The sequence below is a fragment of the Pongo pygmaeus genome, chromosome 1 (assembly GCF_028885625.2).
Source record: "Pongo pygmaeus isolate AG05252 chromosome 1, NHGRI_mPonPyg2-v2.0_pri, whole genome shotgun sequence".
NCBI lineage: Eukaryota > Metazoa > Chordata > Mammalia > Primates > Hominidae > Pongo > Pongo pygmaeus.
The window spans coordinates 42,602,869-42,627,905 of record NC_072373.2 but is presented as its reverse complement, the minus strand read 5'-3'; the positions used below and the strand labels follow the sequence as shown (position 1 = coordinate 42,627,905).

General features: G+C 43.2%; 1 protein-coding gene across 5 annotated transcripts; it reads left to right on the top strand.

The window, feature by feature from the left end:
* Nucleotides 1-31: 31 nt before the first annotated feature.
* On the top strand, nt 32-14,107 carry IL19 (interleukin 19). Of its 5 annotated transcripts, XM_054478983.1 has the most exons (7): nt 32-126; nt 4,719-5,405; nt 7,681-7,826; nt 7,978-8,043; nt 10,988-11,140; nt 12,134-12,208; nt 13,654-14,107. In XM_054478983.1, the coding sequence occupies exons 3-7, from the start codon at nt 7,683-7,685 to the stop codon at nt 13,747-13,749; spliced, it is 534 nt and encodes a 177-aa protein (XP_054334958.1). In that variant the 5' UTR covers nt 32-126; nt 4,719-5,405; nt 7,681-7,682; the 3' UTR covers nt 13,750-14,107. The 5 variants fall into 5 exon arrangements, with proteins under 5 accessions (XP_054334958.1, XP_063528689.1, XP_063528695.1 ...); XM_063672625.1 differs by lacking the exons at nt 32-126; nt 4,719-5,405 and having other exon boundaries at nt 7,406-7,826; XM_063672627.1 differs by lacking the exons at nt 32-126; nt 4,719-5,405 and having other exon boundaries at nt 7,428-7,826; nt 12,137-12,208.
* Nucleotides 14,108-25,037: the final 10,930 nt, after the last annotated feature.

Sequence of the window (25,037 nt, the reverse complement as noted above, 5' to 3'; positions counted from 1 at the left end):
GCCAACACACGCAGCTTTTTTTTTTTTTTTTAGAGATGTGGTCTCGCTTTGTTGCCCACGCTGGTCTCAAACTCTTGGCCTCAAGGGATCCTCCCACCTCGGCTTCCCAAAGTACAGAGATTACAGGTGTGAGCCACTGAGCCCAGCCTGAATTCAATTTCTTAAAAGGACCCTCCCCACCCAATTGTATGAGCTATGCATGGCCAGATTTAGCAAATACAAATAGAAGACACCCAGTTAACTTGGAATTTCAGGTAGATAAACACTGAGATGTTTTCTTCTGAAATTCAAAGTTAAATATGCATCTTTTATCCAGTGGGAATATAAAAAAGGAAAGTAGTGGTCAATTCAACCAGGGTTGAAGTGGGGAGGAGGAGGGGAGTAGGGAGAGGAAAGGAAGAGGGGAGAAGTTTCACAAAGGAAGTCACACTGGAGCTAGGTTTTGAACGTTAGGTTGGTGTTTGCAAGGTAGAAGAGGCAGGGGGGCTTTCTAGGTGAGATGAGCCTGTGAAGTGTGGGAGATCTGCAAGAGAGATGAGGCAGAAAATGTAGGCGAAGTCCAGGCTGTGATGGGTCTGAATGCTGTGGGGAGCAGATTTTCTGCTATTGGGAGGCCCCATGGCGTTATGCTGGGAGTTTTAGACTGGAGAGTTCCAAGACTGGGTTTGCATTTTAAAAAGTCCATCTGCCTAGAGAAGAGTGGATTGTTCAGGAGAGGAATGGGGAGGCATCAGTTGGGCTCTTTCCATTACTATCCCTCCATCCCATCACCACTGGGGCTCTTTCACAACATTTGAACCACAGAGCCCATTGACATAAGATGTGTCGCCCAGGGTCTGAGGCTTTGAACAGACTTTGACTGAGATCCCTGTGGGCAAAAAAGGAGGAGGAGAAGGGAGTCCAGGCTGAAGTGGCATAGGTGCCCAATGTGGATTTGTGCTTCCCTTCCCAGGGGCACAGGTGTGGCCAGTTTGGATTTCCTTAAGTCATAAGCTTCCTGGGTAATGACAAGTCAGAACAGCGTGGCTTGGGAGAGTTATGTCACCTCCTCTGCTGAACGGGCTTGAGGTTCCTCACAAGTCTAGGTCCCTTTCCACTCTACCTAATCCTAGAGTGAAAGGGCAGCATGGGGTTAGAAAGGGCGCTGAGCCAGAGGTAAGGAGATAGAGGTTTGAGAGCAGTCGTGCCACTTCCTTGCGATGCCATGGAGGGCTGGTTCACTTCTCTATTTCTTCATCGCTGTAATGCGAACATTGAACTGAGTTATCTCTGTTATATTTTCTGACTCTCATTTCCAAATATCACAACAAAGGAGAGCCAACTCCACTGAAAATGAGGAATAAAAGAGAGAGAAAAGATAAAAAACAAAAACAAAACAAAGGAGAAACTTTTTTAGGTTTAAATTTCCCAGTTCTTTTTCTCATCTTTTTTTTTGTTTTATTTTCAAAGCTATACACAAGTTCACACGTATCATTATGATCTAGATATATTTACCAAGACATTTAAACATTTAGGTATTCTGTTTTAAAATCCCTATTAGCTTCCCAAATAAAATACCCATCCATCATTATCAGTTTTATATATATATATATATATTTGAGATGGAGTCTTGCTCTGTTGCCCAGGCTGGAGTGCAGTGGTGCAGTCTCAGCTCACTGCAAGCTCTGCCTCCCGGGTTCACACCATTCTCCCGCCTCAGCCTGCCGAGTAGCTCGGATTACAGGTGCCTGCCACCACGCCTGGCTAATTTTTTGTATTTTTAGTAGAGACGGGGTTTCACCACGTTGGCTAGGATGGTCTTGAACTCCTGACCTCGTGATCCACCCGCCTCGGCCTCCCAAAGTGCTGGGATTACAGGCATGAGCCACCGCTCCCGGCCTGTATTTCTTTCTTTTACAAATTTGTTCTCAGTCATACTTCTTAGTGTTTTATAGTCCTCATAATGATAGGTTCTTTCTCAAATCTAACCAAAATTACTCATATAGATCTAATGCATTTCATCCAAATCCTGCAATGGGCCACACATTGCTCAACTCCATGGAACCTCATTCCCATAGAAGGCAATAGGCATGGTACCCTCTGGAATTATGCAATTTTTGTATGCGCTCAAGACTCAGTACTTAGGAATGGCCAGGATCCACTCTTTTAAGGGAAGGAAATTGCCCTGGCATCATTATGAAAAATTCGTGAGGTTGGAGTGCATGTTAGGCAGGGATAAGGAATTGGAAGACATGAGAGAGCTGTGTCCAGAACATGTCAAACTCAAAGCATTCTCCATTCTGGCTCGCCAATCTTCCCTCACATTCTTTCTGCTTCCCTACCCAACAAGTGGAAAATTGAGCTCTGATATCTCAATGGTGGGTCCATTGGTCCCAGAAGTCCTAATTCTAAGGCAGATGCAACCTTATGTCTGGAGACCAGATTTATAATTTAATTGCAATCCTGGGAAAGATGCCATTCTATCTCAATCTATATTCCTATTTTTGATATTAGGGGTCAGGCAGCAAGGCTTAAGATGAAGAGAACTTATTTTTTACTGTTCCGCCTTCTTCCTGATTTAGGAGCTCTAAAGGGAATTGTAAAATTGATAATAAATGTCATCATTTTCAAGTTGCTTATTATGCGCCAGGTACTGTGCTGAGGAATTATGTGTAATCACTTCATCTTCATGCTGTGCCTACATGGCGAATGTGCAGTAGGCATGATGTGTACCATTTTACAGACGAGTAAACAGGCACTGAGATTAAGTGGCTTGCCTTCAGTCTGACAGCCGTAGAAAGCAGAGCCAGTCAACCCAGCTTCCAGTACCAGCGATTATGGTACACCACATGCTGGAAGCGGAGCTATAAACACATCACTTATTTCCCTTTCCCTGCAAGCTTCCTGATATGACATATTTGCCCTGAAATGAAAGCTAGGTCAGAACATATAGTCTGAGCACAAGGAGTGAATGTGGGGTGAGACTCAGCATGGACAGTGTTGCAAATCCCCTTACCTGTGCGGCTGGGCTCTGAGCTGCTCTTCTCACATGTGCAGAGGGGCTCTGAGCCAGGCAGCTCAGGCCCTGCTGGGAAAATAGCACTCACCTCCATCCATCTGACCCCTCTGGGGGAAACAAAGGTGGGGGTAGGGGAGATTCCCGAGGTCAAGAGTAGCTCTTTGCCCCTCTCCAAAGGAGCAGAAAGATATCCATTAGCTCCTAACAAAGGTGTCTTCTCCTTTTCCAGGCGCATGGCACACAGGATAGAAACACATAATATTTATTAAGGAGTACTTACTATGATACAGGTCCTTTAGCTCATTCAGATCCTCACAGTTTATTTTACCTATTTTATGGAGCTTCAGAAAGGCTTTAAGTAGCTTTTCCAGTGTCTATTGACCTAATGCGCTTCATCCAGACTCTGCAATAGGGTCACATATTGCTCAACTCCATGGAGCCTCGTTCCCATAGAAGGCAATAGGCATGGTATCATTTCTGAGCCAGGCAGAGAGAGTACCTGCCTGGCCATACCCTCGTCTTATTTTCTTAATTGTTTTCTTTCTTCTTTAAGATATAGCTGATTAATCATTATTATGAAATGCCTCTTTCTTCTGGGTCTTGACATGCAGCTTCTAGGAAAAATGATAAACTCCCCATCTCCATGCAAATGAGAATTTTTTTGCAATTCTATGTTCATACAGAAAAATCCAAGTTAGGTCACTTTCCTGAGAGCTGTGGCATGCTACCAAGAAGAGAAGGGAGACAAGGGAGAAGAGAAGAGAGAGAACCAGGGTTTAAATCCAGAACTACATTGTGAACCACTATAGTCTACCACTTCCCTCAACACTTATCATTTTATTATGTCCAAGATGCTGGACCACAAGACACCAAGTCCCTGGGGTTTCTTTCCCTTGCACCTGTCCCATAAAAGGCCCTGATCCTTCCTGTCCCTTTTCCTTCTCTGCTGGTGCCCTGTGGGCCTTTCTGTCTCCTGAATCTGGCTACAGGAGCAGGATTTGTACCAGCCCAATGGGGTCTCATAATTGCACCTCATGCTGAGGTCACTTCATTTGGTTAAAAATAAGCTCCATTTATTCTGGGAGTCTGTGTTTGGGGATGTCAAAAGACAAAATTACAACACATTTAGTTTAAAGATCTTAATTGGCTTTTATTTGCAATTCTAGAATCAGGCAACATCCTATTTTATGAAAATAGAATGAGTGGTCCCATGAGCTGACAGAGGAGAGTGGTTTTATAGGCAGACAAGGGCTGGAGGAAGCAGAAACAGAGAACAAAAAGCAGACTGGTCATTTTAAAGTTACTTTCCTTGTAAAGGTTACAGCAGAGGAGACTTCCTTATATGCTGGCTAAAACTGGCTCGTTTGAGGATTTGGCTATTATCTTTCTCTCTCCTGATTTCTCAGAAGGTTAGATAAACAATTTAGTTTCAGCTTGGTGGTGTGGAACTTCATTCAGCATGAGCAACTCCATTTAGGTTTGGCCTATTGGCCTAGTGCAGTAACTCAGTCCAAACCAATCACCCCCTGGAAATTTTATTTAATGGGAAGAAACTGTTTATACCCTATCTTTTCATTGCCCCAAACCTGATCCCTACAGAACTTCATGGTAAAGAGTTTATGTAAAAAGGTAATTTAGATAGAGAGTCTTCCAGCCCAAGAATAAGGATTTCAGGTCCTGGCTCTGCCACTGGCTGCTCTTAAACCTCTCTTCTTTCCAGTCTCATTTTCTCTCTCTCTGCATTAATCAAGAATGAGAGAACCCTCCAGGGGACAAGATGAAGGGGAAAGAGACGACGTGCAAAGAAATCCTTGCTTTATGAGGGGAAAAAGTGTTCCTCATGAAGTTCAAAAAAATGATGCAGGTAAAGCAGTTAGCTAGCATCTGGCACATGGCAGACACTCGTAGCTGCCTGAGGCATTGGAGAACTGGATCATGCTGGAGCCAGAGGCACCTGCAGAGCCTCATGGGCTGGCTGCTGCAGGGTGTGGCTGATTGAGAGTGCTTTTGTGAGCTGGCCTGCAGGGTGCAGTTGGTAACGTGCCACAGCTCTCAGGAAAGTGACCTAAGTTGGATCTTTCTGAATGGACACAGAATTGCAAAAAATTCTCATTTGCATGGAGATGGGGAGTTTATTTTTCCTAGAAGCTGCATGTCAAGACCCAGAAGAAAGAGGCATTTCATAATAATGATTAATCAGCTATATCTTAAAGAAGAAAGAAAACAATTAAGGAAATACGATACTAAGAAAACAAGGGGAAAAAACAATCTCCCCAAGGTGGATCCACCCAGCAAACCTTGACAGCATTTCCTCTTATCCACCTGAATAAAAATGACCAGCCCTTTCCAAATGGCAGAAAGCACTGAGAGGAGACACAAGGAGCAACCCGCAAGCACCAAGTGAGAGGTGAGGCTCACGCAGTCCGTCGTCAGGGGCTGATATGCACCGCCATCCTAGCCCTCCTCCTTCACGGCCGCAGGGAGGTGACCTGTTACCATTGCGTATGGCTATGATGTTCCAGATGCTGGGCAATTGGTAGAATGGGAAGGGGTACTCTATAGAAGAGGTGTATTTTCTAGTATCTTATTTTCAATGAGAAGAGATAGAGAGTGGGAAAGAAGGAGCAAAGTGAAGGAAGGGTCAGGGATCTAATGTCTTTACTATTGCTTTTTTTGTTGCAAGAACTGTGTTGGGCACTTTATAATGTGTTATTATTGTTTAATCCTTTGCAATGTGAAATATCTTTTTAAATGTAAGGAGCACCACTGGTTCAGAAATGGGTTCCTGTCTGTCTGGTGTCAGGGGAGCTACTGGGATCCTAGGCTGTGATGTCAGAGGTAAACAATGTTGTAAGTGGGGTGGAGTAGCAGTAAAGACAGCCAGCTGAGGGACTCGCCCGCCTTCTCTCAAACCCTGGCTTGGGCAGGTTACTTCATTTTCTTGGTAAAATTGGAACAGAAACAGAGCCTACTTCACAGGGTGGTTGTGGGCATTAAATGAGAAAATTACGTAAAATTCTTGGGACAGTGCCCAATGCACATGGCACGCAGGATAAATGTTACCTACTACTAATATCTGAATTAGCCAAGATGTCTGGAATTGCCTCACCAAGCTAAGGGAGACATCTTTCTCCTCCACAAAATGCTCAAGTCTCCTGGCATGGGATGAGCAGGCAATATCCCACTGCTTCTGAGAGTTATCTTGTCAGAAGAAAAACTACACTCTCTTTCTTGGCTTTCTAGAAGCACCCCAGTAGCCTTTTGGGGGGACAGAGCTCTGGGGGACTCTCTATAAACTTCCCTGGCAATGGGGCCCATCCTTGTTTAGCCAGAAAGAAAGGTTGATAACAGAGGAAAGGAGCTCTTTGGCCTAATGCCTGCCACGTGGTAAGGTCTCGACATACACCTGTCTATTCCCTGGGAATGATGCCCAATCAAGGAGAGACAGGCAAAAATGGTTTCTAAACAGGATTTTCTGTTTCCTGGCTTTCCAGACTTTCCAGAGAAGGAGCTGGGAATCCTGAGGAAGGCATGGGGAGTGGGGTCAGCTGCAGTTCACACTCACACGTGTGAGTTACAGCAGCTTTAACTATAGCTCTGCAGTCCTCGCACTGGCTCCCTGTGTCTGATGCCCTCTTCTCCTCCACGGCCACACATGATACACTTACCTTGGCACACACAGCTGTAAATGGGAGATCTCCGTGGGCACCATGCAAAGTGCACAGCAGAGGGCTACTCTCGTCACATGTGTTGTCATAAGACGTGCGTTAAGGCTAAGCTCTATTTATAAGCTTGTGAAATGTGGGTGAAAACAGAGATAACCCCATAAGCTGTACCATTATATTTTACGCACTTTTCTCTGTGTGCATTATATGGCACAATACAAAGTGGTTAAATGAAGAGGCAGCAAGAAAGACAGATGCAAGAAGAGTAAGAGAATGAGAAGAGGTAGCAAACCTCTCAGGGTCTGGCCCTGGCTATGAAGCAGCTAGCTGCAAACATGCCCCTCATACCCTTTGGCTCAGCAGGTGACCGACGGGAAGTTGCCAAGCTGCCCTCTACCATTGGCTTCTTCCCCTAGCTCCTCACTGTGGCTAATTAGTTCTTGAAGATGCCTTGTGCCTCCCTTTCCCATCCTCTCCAGAAGGTGAAATCTCCACAGCTGGCTTCAAACAAATGATTTTAAGCAGATATACTCTTGAGGTTTATAATAAAAGGGTGTTACTTATTTCAGGGGCAAACATCAAAAACCAAGTGTGTTTTTATGGTTTTTCACATCTGTTGCCGAATTCCTAGGGCATCTTACCAACCCTGCTTTTCCTATTTAATTTATTAAAAACAATGCTTTTCACCCCCGTTGACAATGTAGGCTATGTTGAGTCATAGGAGAGTGATATGCACACAAGTATGCTTTCTGGGACTTAAGAGAGTGGTGTATCGTGTTTTCTGGGGTGGAGATGGGGGCATGGGGTGAGGGTGGGGAAGAACTCATATCCAGTTGACTCAAGAAAACCAGAGGAGATACATACCCCTGAAACTCCTCAAGGCTGAAGTGTTTAGTGTTGTTTTCTTGTATTCCGCCTGGGCTGCCTTCGAGGCTGGAAGGGGGCATTAATCAGGGGTCTTCTTTTTCATTGCCCTCCACTCTTGGCTGGACAGCTGACTTCCTCCCCTTTCTGCAGGCATGAAGTTACAGTCTGTTTCCCTTTGGCTCCTGGGTACAATACTGATATTGTGCTCAGTAGACAACCATGGTCTCAGGAGATGTCTGATTTCCACAGACATGCACCATATAGAAGAGAGTTTCCAAGAAATCAAAAGAGCCATTGTGAGTATGGGTTGGTTTAAAGGTGTGGGTGACGGGGTATGCCTCCCCTTACATCTTAGCTTGAAAATGAGTTCCTTCTCATTACCTTTTGCATCTCAGAAGAATATAGGATACTGATTGCTTATGTCTGTTCTTATGTTTCCCTCCACAGCAAGCTAAGGACACCTTCCCAAATGTCACTATCCTGTCCACATTGGAGACTCTGCAGATCATTAAGGTATTGGCCTGTGTCTGCTTTTTCCAGTATTTTTATCTTCATGTCTAAATGGCTCTGGGCTGAGAAAGAAATCCCTACCTTGTCCCCTTCTCTTTCCTAATCTCTACTGTACTCTAAATGCACCAGGCTTCTTTGTCAGATGATGTATTAGGGCACGCTAGTGTCCCAGGGACATGTAACCCCTGGGAGGAATTAAAGAAGTGCCGCTTCCTAGAGAGTGATTGGGGGTGCCAAGTGCTCAGAGGGGACAGGATTTCTGTGGCTTGGGGGTAATTTTGGAAGGTCCCATGGAGGTAGCTAAGAAAACAAACAGTGACTTAAAACCCGAGGAGGTTGTAGATCAGTGGATAAGAGGGAGGAAGGTATTTGGGCAGGATAAGAGAATGGGTGTAAGATCAGTGAAGGTCGGATATAGAGGTGACCAGGTTTGTGACCCGAAGGACATACAAGTGAGTGGTGAGAGATGAGGTGAAAAAATACCCTGGAGTCATTTTATAAAGATCCCTGGAGCCAGGCTGAGCCTCAGGCTTATAATATAGGCAATAGGCTGGGGGCAGTGGCTTATGCCTGTAATTTCAGCATTTTGGGAGGCTGAGGGGGGTAGGATTGCTTGAGGTCAGGAGCTTGAGACCAGCCTGAGCAACATAGCACGACCTCATCTCTACAAAACAAAACAAAACAAAACAATTAGCAGGGCATAGTGGCATGCAACTGTAGTCCCAGCTACTTGGGCGGCTGAGATGGGAGGATTGCTTGATCCTGGGAGGTCAAGGCTGCAGTGAGCCATGATTGTGTCACTGCACTCCAACCTGGGTGCCAGATTGAGACACCCAAAAAGAATAAAAGAATGTGTGTTAGGGCATGCTAGTGTCCCAAGGACTTGGAACCCCTGGGAGGAATTAAAGAAGTGCCACTTCCTAGAGAGTGACTGGGGGTTCCCAGTGCTCAGAGGGGATTAGGATTTCTGTGGCTTAGGGGTAATTTTGGAAGGCCCCATGGAGGTATAAAAGAATAAAAGAAAATAATAGCAGCAATAGAGAGTCAATGAGATTTTTGAGCCCAAAGTTATATGACCATAAATTGTTTTAGAAAGACAATCCGGTGCTGTTCTTACAATGGACAACGTGAGGCAGGAAAGCCAGTGACAAGATCTGCCCAACCATCTAGACAGGAGGTGATGAAAGTATGTTACGAAATAGCTGGCTTACCAGGTGATCATTGATTTTACAAAAAGGCCCATGAGAGATTCCTTTAAAAGTGAGCTCCTCCAGTCCTGGGAAGTATTCTAGACAGATCCAGTTTTGGGAAGGATTTTATATGACAGAGTGTAAGGTATATTTGTATTGTGTTACTTTTTTCTCAGGTTTCTCTGCATACGTGAGAGAGACACACACACACCTCTTCATAATTCTTCTAAGCAGTGATTTATTTGTGGTGAAGAGATGTAGCCACTTACTAAATAATATTCTAGCCAACTGTATTATAGACACATAAGATATGACAGATGGAAGGGACCCAAAAGACCATCTATTCCAAAACCATCATTTTCAAATGAGGACAGTGAGACCTTGGGAGGGAGCATGACCAGTTAGTGGCAGAGTTAGGAACAGACCCCCAAATATATGCCCGCATCTTCAGATTCTTTCTCCTCTCAAGGTTGGGAAGTAGCTCATGTGGAATAAGAAAAGGTGTCAATAAGGATTCAGGTCCCTTCCCTTTCCCTTCCCTTTCCCTTCCCTTCCCTTCCCTTCCGTTCCCTTCCCTTCCCTTCCCTTCCGTTCCCTTCCCTTCCCTTCCCTTCCCTTCCCTTCCCTTCCCTTCCTCTCTCCTTCCCTTCCTTTCTCAACCCCACCTTCCTTTTTTCTGCAGTGTTCCTTTATCTAGTACCACAAGTCTTTCATAGTGCAGAGGGGTGTAACATTTTGCCCTTCTGGTTAAGGGAATCAGCAATAGTGAAGGAAGAGAAGGGTTTTTGTGTTGCCATCTAGGAAAAGCTGACACTGGGGCCAAGGAGGCTTTGCTTCTTGAAGGAAGAGAAGGGTTTTTGTGTTGCCATCTAGGAAAAGCTGACACTGGGGCCAAGGAGGCTTTGCTTCTTGAATGAAGATGGATGTGCTGTCCCACCGTTAACCACTCCCTGCTTAGACTGAACAGTTAATCTTCTGCAGAGTAACTGGCTCTCAGGGCAGATGGCAAGCAAACTTCTAGAAGGAAACTGTCTAGCCAACTTCTCTGGGCTGTGCCTGGGAATTTAGAGGCTATTTCTTTGGGACATCTGCACTCTGCAGGCTGCAGACCTACCCAAATATGCCCATTTCTGCAGCTGTCGGTCTCTCTTGCAAATCTCAGCCTCATTCCAATGATCTTTCTGGTTTTAAAAGGACAGACTACAGGAGAGATGAGCAGTGTGGCCCAGAGTAAGGTGGCCAGAATGAATGCAGTGTGATTACAGTTGGAGGAATGCATACTTAGCAGGATGACTGGCATGCAACAGCCCTTGCATGTTGGCAGATGGGAGACATAACAGAGAGGCAACTTCAGCCCCTGTAGTGTAGGGAAGTTCTTTTCAAGAAAGCTGCTCAGCCATCAGTCCTTTTAAAAAGGAGGCAACCGGTTCCTGGAAAGATTTCAGTGGAAGTTAGTGACGACATGTTAGGGATACTGTAGAGAGAATTAGCCTATGATGGATTCTGGGCCCCATCCTTAGTAAATGTATTTCTCGGCCATTCAAAAAAAGGGGAGAACTGGAATCTCTTCTCACTATTTTTGTCATAAGTAGCTTTGATGGGAATAAGAGAGGATGAACACTCTGAGACTATTACGAATTTTTCCAAAATGACTTTTAGTTCTCTCATGTGTTGCTGCCCCTACCCAAATGGACTGCCCTGGTCTCCAACATAATGAGAAAAGAGGCCTCTAGTGTTTCTCTAATTTGTGTTTGTAGCCCTTAGATGTGTGCTGCGTGACCAGGAACCTCCTGGCATTCTACGTGGACAGGGTGTTCAAGGATCATCAGGAGCCAAACCCCAAAATCTTGAGAAAAATCAGCAGCATTGCCAACTCTTTCCTCTACATGCAGAAAACTCTGCGGCAATGTGTGAGTCACTGGGTCAGGATTCCAGCATCTGCTCCCCGTCTGCCCCAGGAGAGGCCAGGAAGTGCTGGCCCCCATCGGCCTCCTGATATGGTGCTTGGAGTCAAAGGAAATTCTCTGCTCACGTCCACGGGGAGAACTGTTGAGAACCTCTCCCAGTGGTCACTGCTTCCCCAGGGCTCCCTGCCCTCTGACAACTCCTCAGATGGTCTCCTCCTAGATAACCCTCCTGGGGTGACCAACTTATGTCAACATATTCCTTAGTAAGAGGCATGGCAAAGACTCCAGTTCTACTATAAGCATACCCCTGGTTTCTTTATTTTTGGCCCTTTGGTGTCTTTACATCAATAAACCTCTGGGTAGTTCCTTGGTATGGCCTATCCCTAAGGGTTGCCTAGAAATTCATTGCGATCTATTCAAATCCAACATCAGAAGCAAAACCAACAGAAACCAACAAAAACTTAGACCAGGAGAGAACCTGGGCTCTAGCCCCATTCCTGTGAGACTTTGTGGCAAGTGATTTCACCTTTCTGTGCCTCAGATTCTAAAATTGTTAGGAGAGTTGAGGGCCCCTGTTCTACTTGCATTAATATGATAATGATAATGGACTCAAATGAATTCACCTAACCAGTTGTTTAATTAATAATTTGTTAAAATTAATTATATAATTAATAATTAATATTTAACAAATGTTTGTTGAGTGCCTACCCTGTGGGATGCAGCACTCAGAGTGGTGATAAGACAGATATGGTGCCTGCTTTCCTAGTGCTGACAGTCTGATGGGCTCTAAATGCAGAAAAAAGAAATGGCGTGGGCAGAGGCAGGTGACTCTACAGACAAGCTCTATTCTTCTGTGGCCGCTCCCACCTGAGTTTACTCATCTGACTCTCACTGTGGGAGGGAGAAGAAATGTCACTTCTCATGTGGGGAGGTAGGAGTAAGACAGGGCCAGACTGGAAATGTCCTCTGATAGGAGCTTCCTCCACTTTATCACAGCAGGAACAGAGGCAGTGTCACTGCAGGCAGGAAGCCACCAATGTCACCAGAGTCATCCACGACAACTATGATCAGGTAAGATCTGGGAAGAGGTTGGGGAAGGTGAAAGATGAGAGGTAGATCAGGAGGGTGCCAGCTCTTCAGCCTCCTCTCCACTTAAATTCATGCATTCACTCTATAAGCAGTCATTGTGGGCAGGCCTCAATTCTCTGTGTCTGTAAAGAGAGTTTTGATCTTACCTCATTTGCTAATCTCTTGGGCTCCCCATCTCCATCATTCCTCCACCATTTTCTCATACCCTCATATATCAAGCCTGACCTGTATGATTTGGGGAAAGCACCCACTGCTTAAGATGGGATGACACAGAGAGAGCAAAGATCCCCCATGAAATGTGAGCTGTTACGCCTGAAACGTGTTACCTGCACGCTGTCACTGCGATCACTACCTGCCCCACTGTATTGTGTGTAGTGATGAAGACACGGTACTTCTCACGTTAATGTTGGTGTAAAATGCACATCTCACGTGGATGTAGAGGAAGAAGCAGTGTTTCTCATGAGCATCAGTTCAAGATCTTGTTAAAATGCAGATTCTGGCTCAGCACGGCTGGGGTGAGCCTGAGTTTCTGCATTTAGATCACACTGTCAAATGATACCAGTGCTTTGAATAGCAAGAGTTAGGGAGTCTGTTATGGGCTCTGCTTCTTTGTGGAGAGGCTCTGTAAGATAATGTTATAGAAATAGCTAAGAGTTACATGATTCTTACTATAAGCCAGGTATCGTTCTAGGCACACAAGTATTAACACACATTTGTCCTTCCCAACAATGCTATGAGTCATTATCTGCATTGGATACATTAAGAAACTGAGGCTCGAGCAGGTGAAGTAACTAAACTAAGTTCACACTGCAACTGCATGGCAGAGGTAGGATTCAATTCCATGCTGGCTGGCTCTACAGGATGTGCTAAAAGCATGAACTCAGTCTGCCGAGGAAGGAGGTGGAATAAGGCAGGAGACTTGGGTTTCATTTCCAGCTCTGTTACTAACTGGCTGTGTGACATTGGGTAGGACACTTGCTCTAGGGGCTTTAGTGCTCTAATATGTCAAATGAGGACAACATGCTCTCCCTACCCACTGTCCAGCACCCCAGGGACAAAGATGTTCTGGGATAACAGAAGCACTAAAGCAAGCTGATGTGGAGAAGAAAATCAGCAGAACTGGCCAGTAAGGCAGATTTTTTTTCCTGTGAAAAACAGAGGAAAAAAAAAAACTTGAGGGAAAAGAATGAAGAATTTTAAAGTTCTGTTTATAAGGAGCTGACATGATTTAACTGCTTGCTTGTGGGGAAAAAAATTGGTTGCCTGCGAGGAAAATAATATTGAGTCTGTATGTTATGCAAATATATTTCGTGACAAAAAACAAAAACAAAAACAAAACCTTGTGGGAACCAGCATATGAAGAAAGTGACTGGAAAACCATTACACAGTCTAGAAAGGTGGGTTCTTACAATGATCTCTGATTTCAGCTGGAGGTCCGCGCTGCTGCCATTAAATCCCTGGGAGAGCTCGACGTCTTTCTAGCCTGGATTGATAAGAATCATGAAGTAACGTCCTCAGCCTGATGACAAGGAACCTGTGTAGTGATCCAGGGATGAACACCCCCTATGCGGTTTACTGTGGGAGACAGCCCATCTTGAAGGGGAAGGAGATGAGGAAGGCCCCTTGCAGCTGAAAGTTCCACTGGCTGGCCTCAGGCTGTCTGATTCCACTTGAAAATGGCCAAAAAGTCTACTGTGGTATTTATAATAAACTCTATCTGCTGAAAGGGCCTGCAGGCCATCCTGGGAGTCAAGGGCTGCCTCCCCTCTAATTTATTGTGAATTTATATAGTCCATGTCTGTGATGTCAGCTGAGTGATATCCTGTAGTACACATTGTACTGACTGTTTTTTCTGAATAAATTCCGTATTTTACCTATGAATGGAGGGATCTTTTCATTCAGGGAGAGTCAGTCAAGACTGAGGACAGGGTGTTTCTGACAGAGGGATGGTAGTCATGGTGACAAAGCTGAACAAGCACAGACACAAGTAAGTAGAGCGGCCACTGGGTAGAGAGGCCAAAAAGGGTACCAACATCTAGATGGACACTGCATAGATGATTCAGAGCACAAATGCGTATCTTTCAGATTTCATATCACATGCTTTAATGGAAAGAACAAGACCTCTGAAGTCCAACTGATCTGGTTCCAATCCTATGTGACTTTGAACAAAGCACTTAATGTTTCTAAGACTCAGTGTCCTCTATCGTAAAGTGGAGATATTAACACCAGTCCTGTAGTGTTGCTGTGAGCATCAAGTAAGGAAAAGGTCCCTCATGACCTCAGCAGGGTGGGAGACAGCAAGGTACAATATAAAGACTGCCAATTCAGGGGCCACCTTCTGGTTCTAAGGCATCTCCTGCCATGAATTTCCCAGGGCAGGTCAGTACATTTCTTTGGTCCTTAGTTGTTGGTAGTGTGGATACTGACCCTTCTGTACTACCTGCTCCATATGATTATTTATTTATTTATGAAGACAGGGACTCACTCTGTCACCCAGGCTGGAGCACAGTGGCATGATCGTAGCTCACTGTAGTCTCAAACTCCTAGCTCAATCAATCCTCCCTCCTCGGCCTCCCAAAGTGCTGGCATTACAGACATGAGCCACCACACCTGCCTCTATATAATCATTTAAAAGCTGGAGTCATTATGAGGCCTTTGACAACCCTAATATCTGCACACACACCCCTCCTGGCTGTTTCCCCCAGCTGTGTCCCTGCTCCTTCCCCGGGCTCACTCTGACCCAGCCATAGTGGTTTGCTCTGTGTTTCTCAAACACACCAGGCATGTTCTCACCATACAGTGTATGCACTTTGTGTACATGCACACTCATAAACTGAGGTAGGGTTAAAAAATAAAACAAACCCTCCACACATTATGCGTTAATGGGATTCATAGGCTATTAGGGAGTAGGGTTGTTTGCTGAGGACCTAACCTTTCCAAAGTGACCTTGGATGGGCACCCACCCTGAGCAGGCTGGGTGATGGCAGTTATAGCATTTCTGACCTTTTATCACTGCCCTGGGATGTGCTTCCTCTGGACACCTGCATGGCTTGCACCTCCACGTCTTTCAGACCTTCACTCCAAAGGTCTCCTATTGGAGGATAACCCCCCATTTCCACCTTCAGCACACCTTGTACCCCTTTCCTGTTTATCTAGCACCCTATTTTGTTTATTAGCTGTTTCTCCACATGAATGTAAGCTTCATGAGTATAGGGATGGTTTAGTTTGTTCACTGCCTGGCACTTAGTAGGTGCTAAATTCACAATTCACCCAGATTATTTATTCAAGAAATGTGAATAACCATAAACATGTGTATAGTGCTTCCTATATGCCAGCCGATAGTCTAAGAAATATACTTCTTGTAATATAATATAAGTACATATATATATATTTCATTTAATTCTCACAACAATCCTATTGTAGGGTTTTTAGAATGAAATAAAATGAAAAAGGCCACCTCATTGATTGTTAGCGGTACTGATAATTAAACCCTAAGAAGGAAACTAGGCACAGAGAGGTTAAGTAACTTACCCTAGGCCACACATTGCATAAGTAGAAGAGCTGGGCTTCCAATTCAGGCAGCCGCATTCCAGAATGAACTATAATGTCCACAATAATGTACATATGTTGAGTTCATCATGTGCCAGGCACCAAGGTGAGAACTTATGGCTCCTCCTTTACTCCTCACGATAGTTCTCTAAGGTAAGATTATAATTATAATGTGAAGAAGTCTGCACTTTGGGAGGCCGAGGTGGGCGGATCACTAGGTCAGGAGTTCGAGACCAGCCTGGTCAACACGGTGAAACTCTGTCTCTACTAAAAATAGAAAAACTAGCCAGGCATGGTGGCGGGCGCCTATAATCCCAGCTACTGGGGAGGCTGAGGCAAGAGAATTGCTTGAACTCGGGTGGCAGAGGTTGCAGTGAGCCGAGATTGCTCCACTGCACTCCAGCCTGGGTGACAGAGCTAGACTCTGTCTCAAAAAAAAAATTGTCTGGAGATTAGTGAGGTTTGACTATACACCTAAGGCCGTGTTTCTAGTTGTAGAACTGAGATTCAAACTCCGGGTGTCCTACTCCAAAGCCTGAGCCCTCCATCATGATGGTTTGTGGCTTGTGCATCTTGCTCATGTGACAAGAAGCCCACAAGAGAAGGTGATTTACTGGCATAATGACCTGCACCTGTAGGAAATATTGTTATCATCAATGGTAGTAGAAGTACTAGTAGGAGAGGAGGAGGAGCAGGAGGAAGATAATTGAAGAAGAGCTCACCCTTTCTGAGTGAAAGGGTGTATCTTTAGTATCTTGCTTAAAATTCTCCTAGGTCTCTTGTTTGCTTCCTTTCCTCATCTACTTTTCCTTTCTCTTTTTTCAGACTTGAAGAATATGTCCCAATGCTTTTTGAGTTCGCAGTAGGTCTGGCATAGTGGGGTGTGTGTGCGTGTGTGTGTGTGTTTGTGTGTTTTTCTTCACAGAGCTGGTGCTTAAGAAATAAATGCTAAGAACCCAATAGTAACATTATCTCCCAAACCATGCTGAGTCCTCTGTCAGCCCCTAGTAGGTACCCTTGAAAATTCTGGAGCTCACTTCCACTGCTAAGGTGCAAGGGGAGGGAACCTATGTCATGCACCAGGGCCATGACAGGTACTTTACACATAGGACCTCATTCAAGCCTCAGAGGAAGCCAAGGGGGTTGGAGTTCTTATCCTCACACGGTCAGTGAAGGCATCTTAGGCTCAGGGAGGTGGGGGAGCTTGCCCAAGTCCACATAGCTTTAGGATGGCAGATCCAGAAAATGAATCCAGGCCCCATCTTCCTGGCTTTGGTGCCCTCTCCTTTTGCTGCTAGGGGAGTTCATTTTACCCTGGACAAGACTGTATAACCTAGGACGCAGGTTACCACGTCGAATGCCAGCAATGCAGATAACTAAACCCAGATGCACCAAAAGGGGCTTGGACTAACTAGCCACAAGCTTCTGAAGTTACACATGAATTTATGGACCTACACAGAGCAAAGGAGCAGAGGCCAACTTCTGAGTGTGTCACGCAATGTTCCCGGCCCAGCTGAGGCCTGGGCTCCTCCTGGGGATGCTCTATCCTCCTTCCATCTTCCAGAGCAAATTGTTAATAGCCACACATGTTCATACTGCTGAAACTTCATACTGCTGAAAAAGGCACTGAAGAGGTAGGAAAAACTGTCTTGAATCGCTGATGCCACCCTGTCCCCAACCCCCAGCAGTGGCAGTGTGGTACAGAGAGCAGTTTTGTGTGCTGGGGAGAGGGAGAGTGCAGCAATTGTGAGGTATTAAAATCAGTACTGTCCTTGTTATAGGAGAAAGCAAAACTGGAACACATTCACCTGATGCCCACCCGTGGAGGGAGATTTAAACCAGCCCTACCCAGAGGGGAGTCACTGACCCCAACAGTCAGAACTTGAGTTTCTGCAAGCCTTACCACTGTGGGCTAAAGTGCACTGGGGTTCTAAATAAACTTGAAATTCAGTCTAGGTCACAAGGACTGCAACTCCTAGGCAAGTGCTAGTGTTGAACTGGGCCCAGAGCCAGCAGACTAGGGTGTGAATGCACACAATATACTGAGACACCAACCAAGGCAGCTAAAGTGGTACCAGCATTACCCCTCCTCTAACCCCAGGCTGCACAGCTCATGGTTCAAAATAATGAGACTCCTTCCTTCCACTTGAGGAGTGGAGACAAAAGAGTAGGGAGGACTTTGTCTTATATCTTGGATACCAGCTCAACCACAGAAGGATAGGGCACTGGTCAGTCATGAGGCCCCCTTTCCAGGCCCTAGCTCCCACTTGACATTTCTAGGCACCCCCTGGGCCAGAAGGGAACCAGTTGCCTTGAAGGGAAGAACACAGTTTTGGCAGGATTCATCACTGGCTAACTGAAGAGCCCTTGGGCCCTGAATAACCAGCAATGATATCCAGGTACTATGTCGAGTGCCTTGGGTGAGACTCTGAGACTTGCTGGCTTCAGATGAGACTCAGCACATTCCTAACTATGGTAGCTATGGGGTGAGACTTCTTCTGCTTGGGAAAAGTGGAGGGAAACATAAAGGGGACTTTGTTTTGCACCTTAGGTACCAGCTTGGACACAATGGGGTACAGCACCAACTGGGCTCCTGGGGTCCCTGATTCTACAACTTGGCTCTTGGATGGCATTTCTGAACCTGCCCTGGGGCACAGTGGAGCCCACAGCCCTGAAGGGTGAGTCCCAGGCCTAGAAGCATTCACCGCAAGCTGACTGAAGAGCCCTTGGGAACACTGACAGTAGTGTGGCAGTATTCTCTGTGGGCCTGAAGTGGCGGTAGCTATCCGATGAGGCTCTCCTGCCTTTGGAAAGGGGTGGAAAGAGTGGGAAAGTCTACATCTTGTGATTTGAGTGCCAGCTCAGGTGCAGTACAATAGAGAACAGAACACAGGGTAGACTCCTGAGGTTTTTGACTCTAGTCTCTGACTCCCAGATAGCACCTCTGGGGGCCTGGGGGAACTTGTCACCCTGATAAGAAGACTCTAGTCTCTGACTCCCAGATAGCACCTCTGGGGGCCTGGGGGAACTTGTTACCCTGATAAGAATAACACAGGCCTGGCTGGCTTTGCTACCTGTTGATTGTAGGGCCCCAGGGCCTTGAGCAAACGTAGGCAGTAGCTAGGCAATGGTTACAGAAGGCCTTGGGTGAGACCCAGTGCTGTGCTGGCTTCAGGTCTGACCCAGCACAGTCCTTGGTGGCCACAGGGGTGCTTGTGTCACTCCACCCTGAGCTCCAGGTGTCTCAAAACAGAGAGATAGACTGTTTGGGAGAAAGTAAGGGAAGGAAACAGGAATCTTTGGCTGGTAATCCAGAGAATTCTTCTGGATCTTGTCCAAGATTGTCAAGGTGGTACCTCTACAAGTCTGCAAGAATCACAGTGTTACTGGGCTTGGGGTGCCCCCTAAAGCAGATAGAGCTTAGATCACAACACTCAAGTCCTTTTGAACATCTGGAAAGCCTTCCTAAGAAGGACAGGTACAAACAAGCCCAGACTGTGAAGATTACAATACCTCTTACAATTAATAGCTAAATGCCTAGACACAGACAAACATCTATAAGCATCAAGATAATCTAGGAAAATATTACCTCACCTAGTGAAATAAATAAGGCACCAGGGACCAACCCATCCTGGAGAAACAGAGATATGTGACCTTTCAGGAAGAGAATTCAAAATAGCTGCATTGAGAAAACCCAAAGAAATTCAAGATCACACAGAGAAGGAATTCAGAATTCTATCAGATAAATTTAACAAAGAGGTTGAAATAATGAGAAAAATAAAGCAGAAATTCTGGAGCTGAAAAATGCAATTGGCATACTGAAGAACACATCAGTTTTGTGTGTGTGTGTGTGTGTTTTTTTTTTTTTTTTTTTTTGACAGAGTCTCGCTCTGTCGCCCAGGCTGGAGTGCAGTGGGCGATCTTGGCTCACTGCAAGCTCCGCCTCCCGGGTTCACACCATTCTCCCACCTCAGCCTCCCCAGTAGCTGGGACTACAGGCACCCGCCACTGCGTCCGGCTAATTTTGTTTTTGTATTTTTAGTAGAGACGGGGTTTCACCATGTTAGCCAGGATGGTCTCAATCTCCTGACCTCTGATCTGCCCGCCTCAGCTTCCCAAAGTGCTGGGATTACAGGCGTGAGCCACTGCGCCCGGCCACATCAGAGTTTTTTAATAGCAGAATTCAGCAAGCAGAAGACAGGCTATTTGAAAATACAGAGCAAGAGGAGACAAAAGAAAAAGTAATAAAAAACAATGAAGCACGACTACAGGATCTAGAAAATAACTTCAAAAGGGCAAATCTAAGAGTTATTGGCCTTAAAGAGGAAGTAGAGGGGTAGGGGTAGAAAATTTATTGAAAGGAATAATAACAGAGAACTTCTCAAGCCCAGAGAAATATATTAATATTGAACTACAAGAAGTTTATAGAACACCAAGCAAATTTAACTCAAAGGAGACTACCTCAAGGCATTTAATAATCAAACTCCCAAAAGTCAAAGATAAAGAAAGGATCCTAAAAGCAGGAAGAAAAAAGAAACAACGTACACCGTAGCTTCAATACATCTGGCAGCAGACTTTTCAGTGGAAACCTTGTAGGCCAAGAGAGAGTGGCATCATGACCTATTTAAAGTGCTGAAGGAAAAAACTTTTACTGTAGAATATCAGATCTAGTGAAAATAGCCTTCAAACATGAAAAAGAAATAAGGCTTTCCAAGACAAACAAAAGCTGAGAGATTTCATCAACACCAGACCTGTCCTGCAAGAGATGTTAAAGGGAGTGCTTTAATCAGAAAGAAAAGGATGTTAATGAGCAGTAAGGAATCATTTGAAAGTACAAAACTCACTGGTAATAGTAAGTGCACAGAAAAATACAGAATATTATAACACTGTAACTGTGGTATGTAAACTACTTTTATCTTAAGTAGAAAGACTAAACAATGAAAAATTATGAAAAATAGTAACTTCCACTTGAGGAGTGGAACAAGTTTTCGAGACACAGACAGTACAATAAGATATAAATAGTAACAACAAAAAGTTAAAAAGTGTGGGAACAAAGTTAAGGCATAGAGTCTTTATTAGTTTTTTTTTGCTTGCTTTTTGTTTCCTTGTTTATGCAAACAGTGTTAAGTTGTTATCAAGTTAAATTAACGGACTATAAAATAGTATTTGCAAGCCTCATGGTAACCTCAAGCCAAAAAACATACAATGGATACACACATACACAAAAATGAAAAGCAAGAAACTAAATTCTATCACCAGAGAAAATCGCTTTCACTAAAAGGAAGACAGGAAGGAAAGACAGAAGAAAGGGAAGGTCACAAACCAGACAGAAAACAAATCACAAAATGGCAGGAGTAAGTCCTTACTTATCAATAATAACATTGAATGTAAATGGACTAAATGCTCCAATCAAAAGACATAGAGTGTTTGTTTTTTTGTCCTTGTGATAGTTTACTGAGAATGATGATTATGTATACATATGTAACTAACCTGCACATTGTGCACATGTACCCTAAAACTTAAAGTACAATAATAATAAAATAAAAAAAAGACGTAGAGTGACTGAATGGATTTTTTAAAAAAGACTCAATGATCTACTGCCTACAAGAAACATATTTCATCTATTAAGACACACAGAGTAAAAATAAAGGGATGGACAAACATATTCCACGCAAATGGAAACCAAAAAAGAGCAGGAGTGGCTACACTTAAATCAGACAAAATAGATTTCAAGACAAAAGCTGTAAGAAGAGACAAAGAAGATCACTACATAATGAAAATGGGTCAATTCAGCAAGAGGATATAACAATTTTAAAGACATATGAACTTGATACTGGAGCACCCAGATATATAAAGCAAATATTAGAACAAAAGAGAGATAGACCCTGATACAATAAAAGCTGGAGACTTCAACAGCCCACTTTCAGCACTGAAAAGATCTTCCAGACAGAAAATCTACAAAGAAACTTAGTCTGCACTATAGACCAAAAGAACCTAATAGATATTTACAGAACATTTCATCCAACTGCTGCAGAACACACATTCTTTTCCTCAGCACACGGCTCATTCTCAAGGATAGACCATATGTTACGTCACAAAACAAGTCAAAACATTTAAAAAAATTTGAGATACCAAGCATCTTCTCTGACCACAATGGAATAAAACTAGAAACGAACAGCAAGAGGAATTTTGGAAATTATACAAATACATGGAAATTAAACAATATGCTCCTGAATAACCAGCAGGTAAATGAAGAAGGAAATTGAAAAATTTCTTGAAGCAAATGATAACAGAAACACAAGATGCCAAAACCTATGGGATACAGGAAAAGCAGTACTAAAAAGTAAGTTTATAGCTATAGTGCCTACATGAAAAAAGAAGAGAAATGTCAACTAAATAACCTAACAATACATCTTAAACAACTTGAGAAGTAAGAGCAAACCTAATCCAAAATTAGTAGAAGAAAAGAAATAATAAAATCAGAGCAGAAATAAATGAAATTGAAATGAAGAAAACAATACAAAAGATCAACGAAACAAAACGTTGGTTTTTTGAAAAGTTAAACAAAATGGACAAACCTTTAGCCAGACTAACTAGGAAAAGAGATTCAAATAAATAAAATTGGAGACGAAAAAGGAGACATTACAATTGATACCACAGAAATTCAAAGGATCATTAGTGGGTTACTATGAGCAACTATATGCCAACAAATTGGAAAATCTAGAAGAAAGGAAAAAATGAAAAAATTCCTAGACACATATAACCTATCAAGCTTGAAGACACATACAATCTATCAAGCTTTTGAAGAAATCCAAAACCTGAACAGACCAATAACAAGTAACAAGATTAAAGCTGTAATAAAAAGTCTCCCTGTGGAAAAAAAAAGCCCGGGACCCGATGGCTTCACTGCTGAATTCTACAAGCATTTAAAGAACTAGTATCAATCCTACTCAAACTATTCTGGAAAATAGAGGAAGAGGGAATATTTCCAAACTCATTCTATGAGGCCAGTATTATCATTGGCTCATTCTCAAGGATAGACCATATGTTAGGTCACAAAACAAGTCAAAACATTTAAAAAAAAGGAAATATCAAGCATCTTCTCTGACCACAATGGAATAAAACTAGAAACCAATAGCAAGAGGAATTTTGGAAATTATACAGATACATGGAAATTAAACAATATGCTCCTGAACCACAGAAATTCAAAGGATCATTAGTGGTTACTATGAACTACTAAAGACAAAACCAGGCAAAGACCCCTCAAAAAAAGAAAACTACAGGCCAATGTCTCTGATAACTATTGATGCAAAAATCCTCAACAAAATACTGGCAAACTGAATTTCACAATACATTAAGATCATTCATCATGACCAAGTGGGGTTTATCCCTGGCATGCAAGGAGGTTTCAACATATGCAAATGAATCCATGTGATACATCATATCAACAGAATGAAGGATAAAAACCATGTGATTATTTCAATTGATGCCAAAAAAGCATTTGGTAAAATTTAACATCCCTTCATAAAAATCCCCAAAAAACTAGATATAGAAGGAACATACTTCAACATAATAAAAGCCATATAGGACATACTAACAGCGAGTATCATGCTGAATGAGGAAAAACTGAAAGCCTTTCCCCTAAGATATGGAACACCACGAGGATGTCCACTTTCACCACTGTTATTAAATGTAGTACTTGAAGTGCTAGCTAGAGCAATCAGGCAAAAGAAAGAAATAAAGGGCATCCAAATTGGAAAAGAAAAAGTCAAATTATTCTTGTTTACACATGACATAGTCTTATATTTGGAAAAACCTAAAGACTCAACCAAAAACTATTAGAACTGATAAAGACATTCAGTAAAGTGGCAGGATACAAAATTAACATACAAAAATCAGTAGCATTTCTCTATGCCAGTAGTGAACAATCTGAAAAATACATCAAGAAAGTAATCTCATTTACACTAGGCACAAATAAAATTAAATACCTGGGGATTAACAGAAGAGGTGAAAGGTCTCTATGATGACGATGATAAAACACTGATAAAAGAAATTGATGAGGACACCAAAAAATGGAAAGATATTCCATGTTCATGGATTGGAAGAACCAATACTGTTAAAATGTCCATACTACCCAAAGCAATCTACAGATTCAACGGAATCCCTATCAAAATACAGACATTCTTCATAGAAATAGAAAAACTATCCTAAAATTTATATGAAACCACAAAAGACCCTGAATAGTCAAAGCTATCCTAAGCAAAAAGAACAATACTGGAGGAATCATATTATCTGACTTTAAATTATATTTCAGAGCTATAGTAACCAAAACAGCATGGTACTGGCATAAAAACAGACATACACATGAATGGAACAGAATAGAGAACCCAGAAACAAATCTACACACTTACAGTGAACTCATTTTTGACAAAGGTGCCAGGAACATACACTGGGAAAAAGACAGTCTCTTCAATAAATGGTGCTTGGAAAACTGGATATCCATATGCAGAAGAATGAAATGAGACCCCTATCTTTCACCATATTCAAAATTCAAATCAAAATGGATTAAAGGCTTAAATCTAAGACCCCAAACTCTGAAACTACTACAAGAAAACATTAGGGAAACTCTCCAGGACATTGGCCCAGGAAAAAATTTCTTGAGCAATATTTCACAAGCCCAGGTAACCAAAGCAAACATAGATGAATGGGATTACATCAAGTTTTTCTGTACAGCAAAGAATACAATCAACAAAGTGAAAAGGCAATCAACAGAATGACAGAAAATATTTTAAAACTACCCATATGATGAGGGATTAATAACCAGAATATACAGGGAGCTCAAATAATTCTCTAGGAGAACATCTAATAACCTAATCAAAACATGGGCAAAATATTTGAATAGACATTCTCTAAAGAAGGCATACAAATGGCAAACAAGCATATGAAAAGGTGCTCAACATCACTGATCATCAGAGAAATGCAAATCAAAACTACAATGAGATACCATGTCGCTCCAGTTAAAATGCCTTATATCCAAAAGACAGGCAATAATAAATGCTGGCAAAGATATGGAGAAAAGTGAACCCTCGTACACTGTTAGTGGGAATGTAAATTAGTACAGCCACTATGGAGAACAGTTTGGAGGTTCCTCACAAAACCAAAAATAGAGCTACCATACAATCCAGCAATCCCACTGCTGGGTATGTACTCAAAGGAATGGAAACTATATTGAAGAGATGTCTGCACTCCCATGTTTGCTGTA

What these genes read in the sequence shown, in the direction of transcription:
- IL19 (XM_063672619.1), top strand. Translation starts at nt 7,683, where the DNA reads ATGAAGTTACAGTCTGTTTCCCTTTGGCTCCTGGGTACAATACTGATA. An exon ending in AAGAAATCAAAAGAGCCATT is followed by an intron (nt 7,827 to 7,977) that starts GTGAGTATGGGT and finishes TTCCCTCCACAG; the next exon opens with CAAGCTAAGGACACCTTCCC. An exon ending in AGACTCTGCAGATCATTAAG is followed by an intron (nt 8,044 to 10,987) that starts GTATTGGCCTGT and finishes TTGTGTTTGTAG; the next exon opens with CCCTTAGATGTGTGCTGCGT.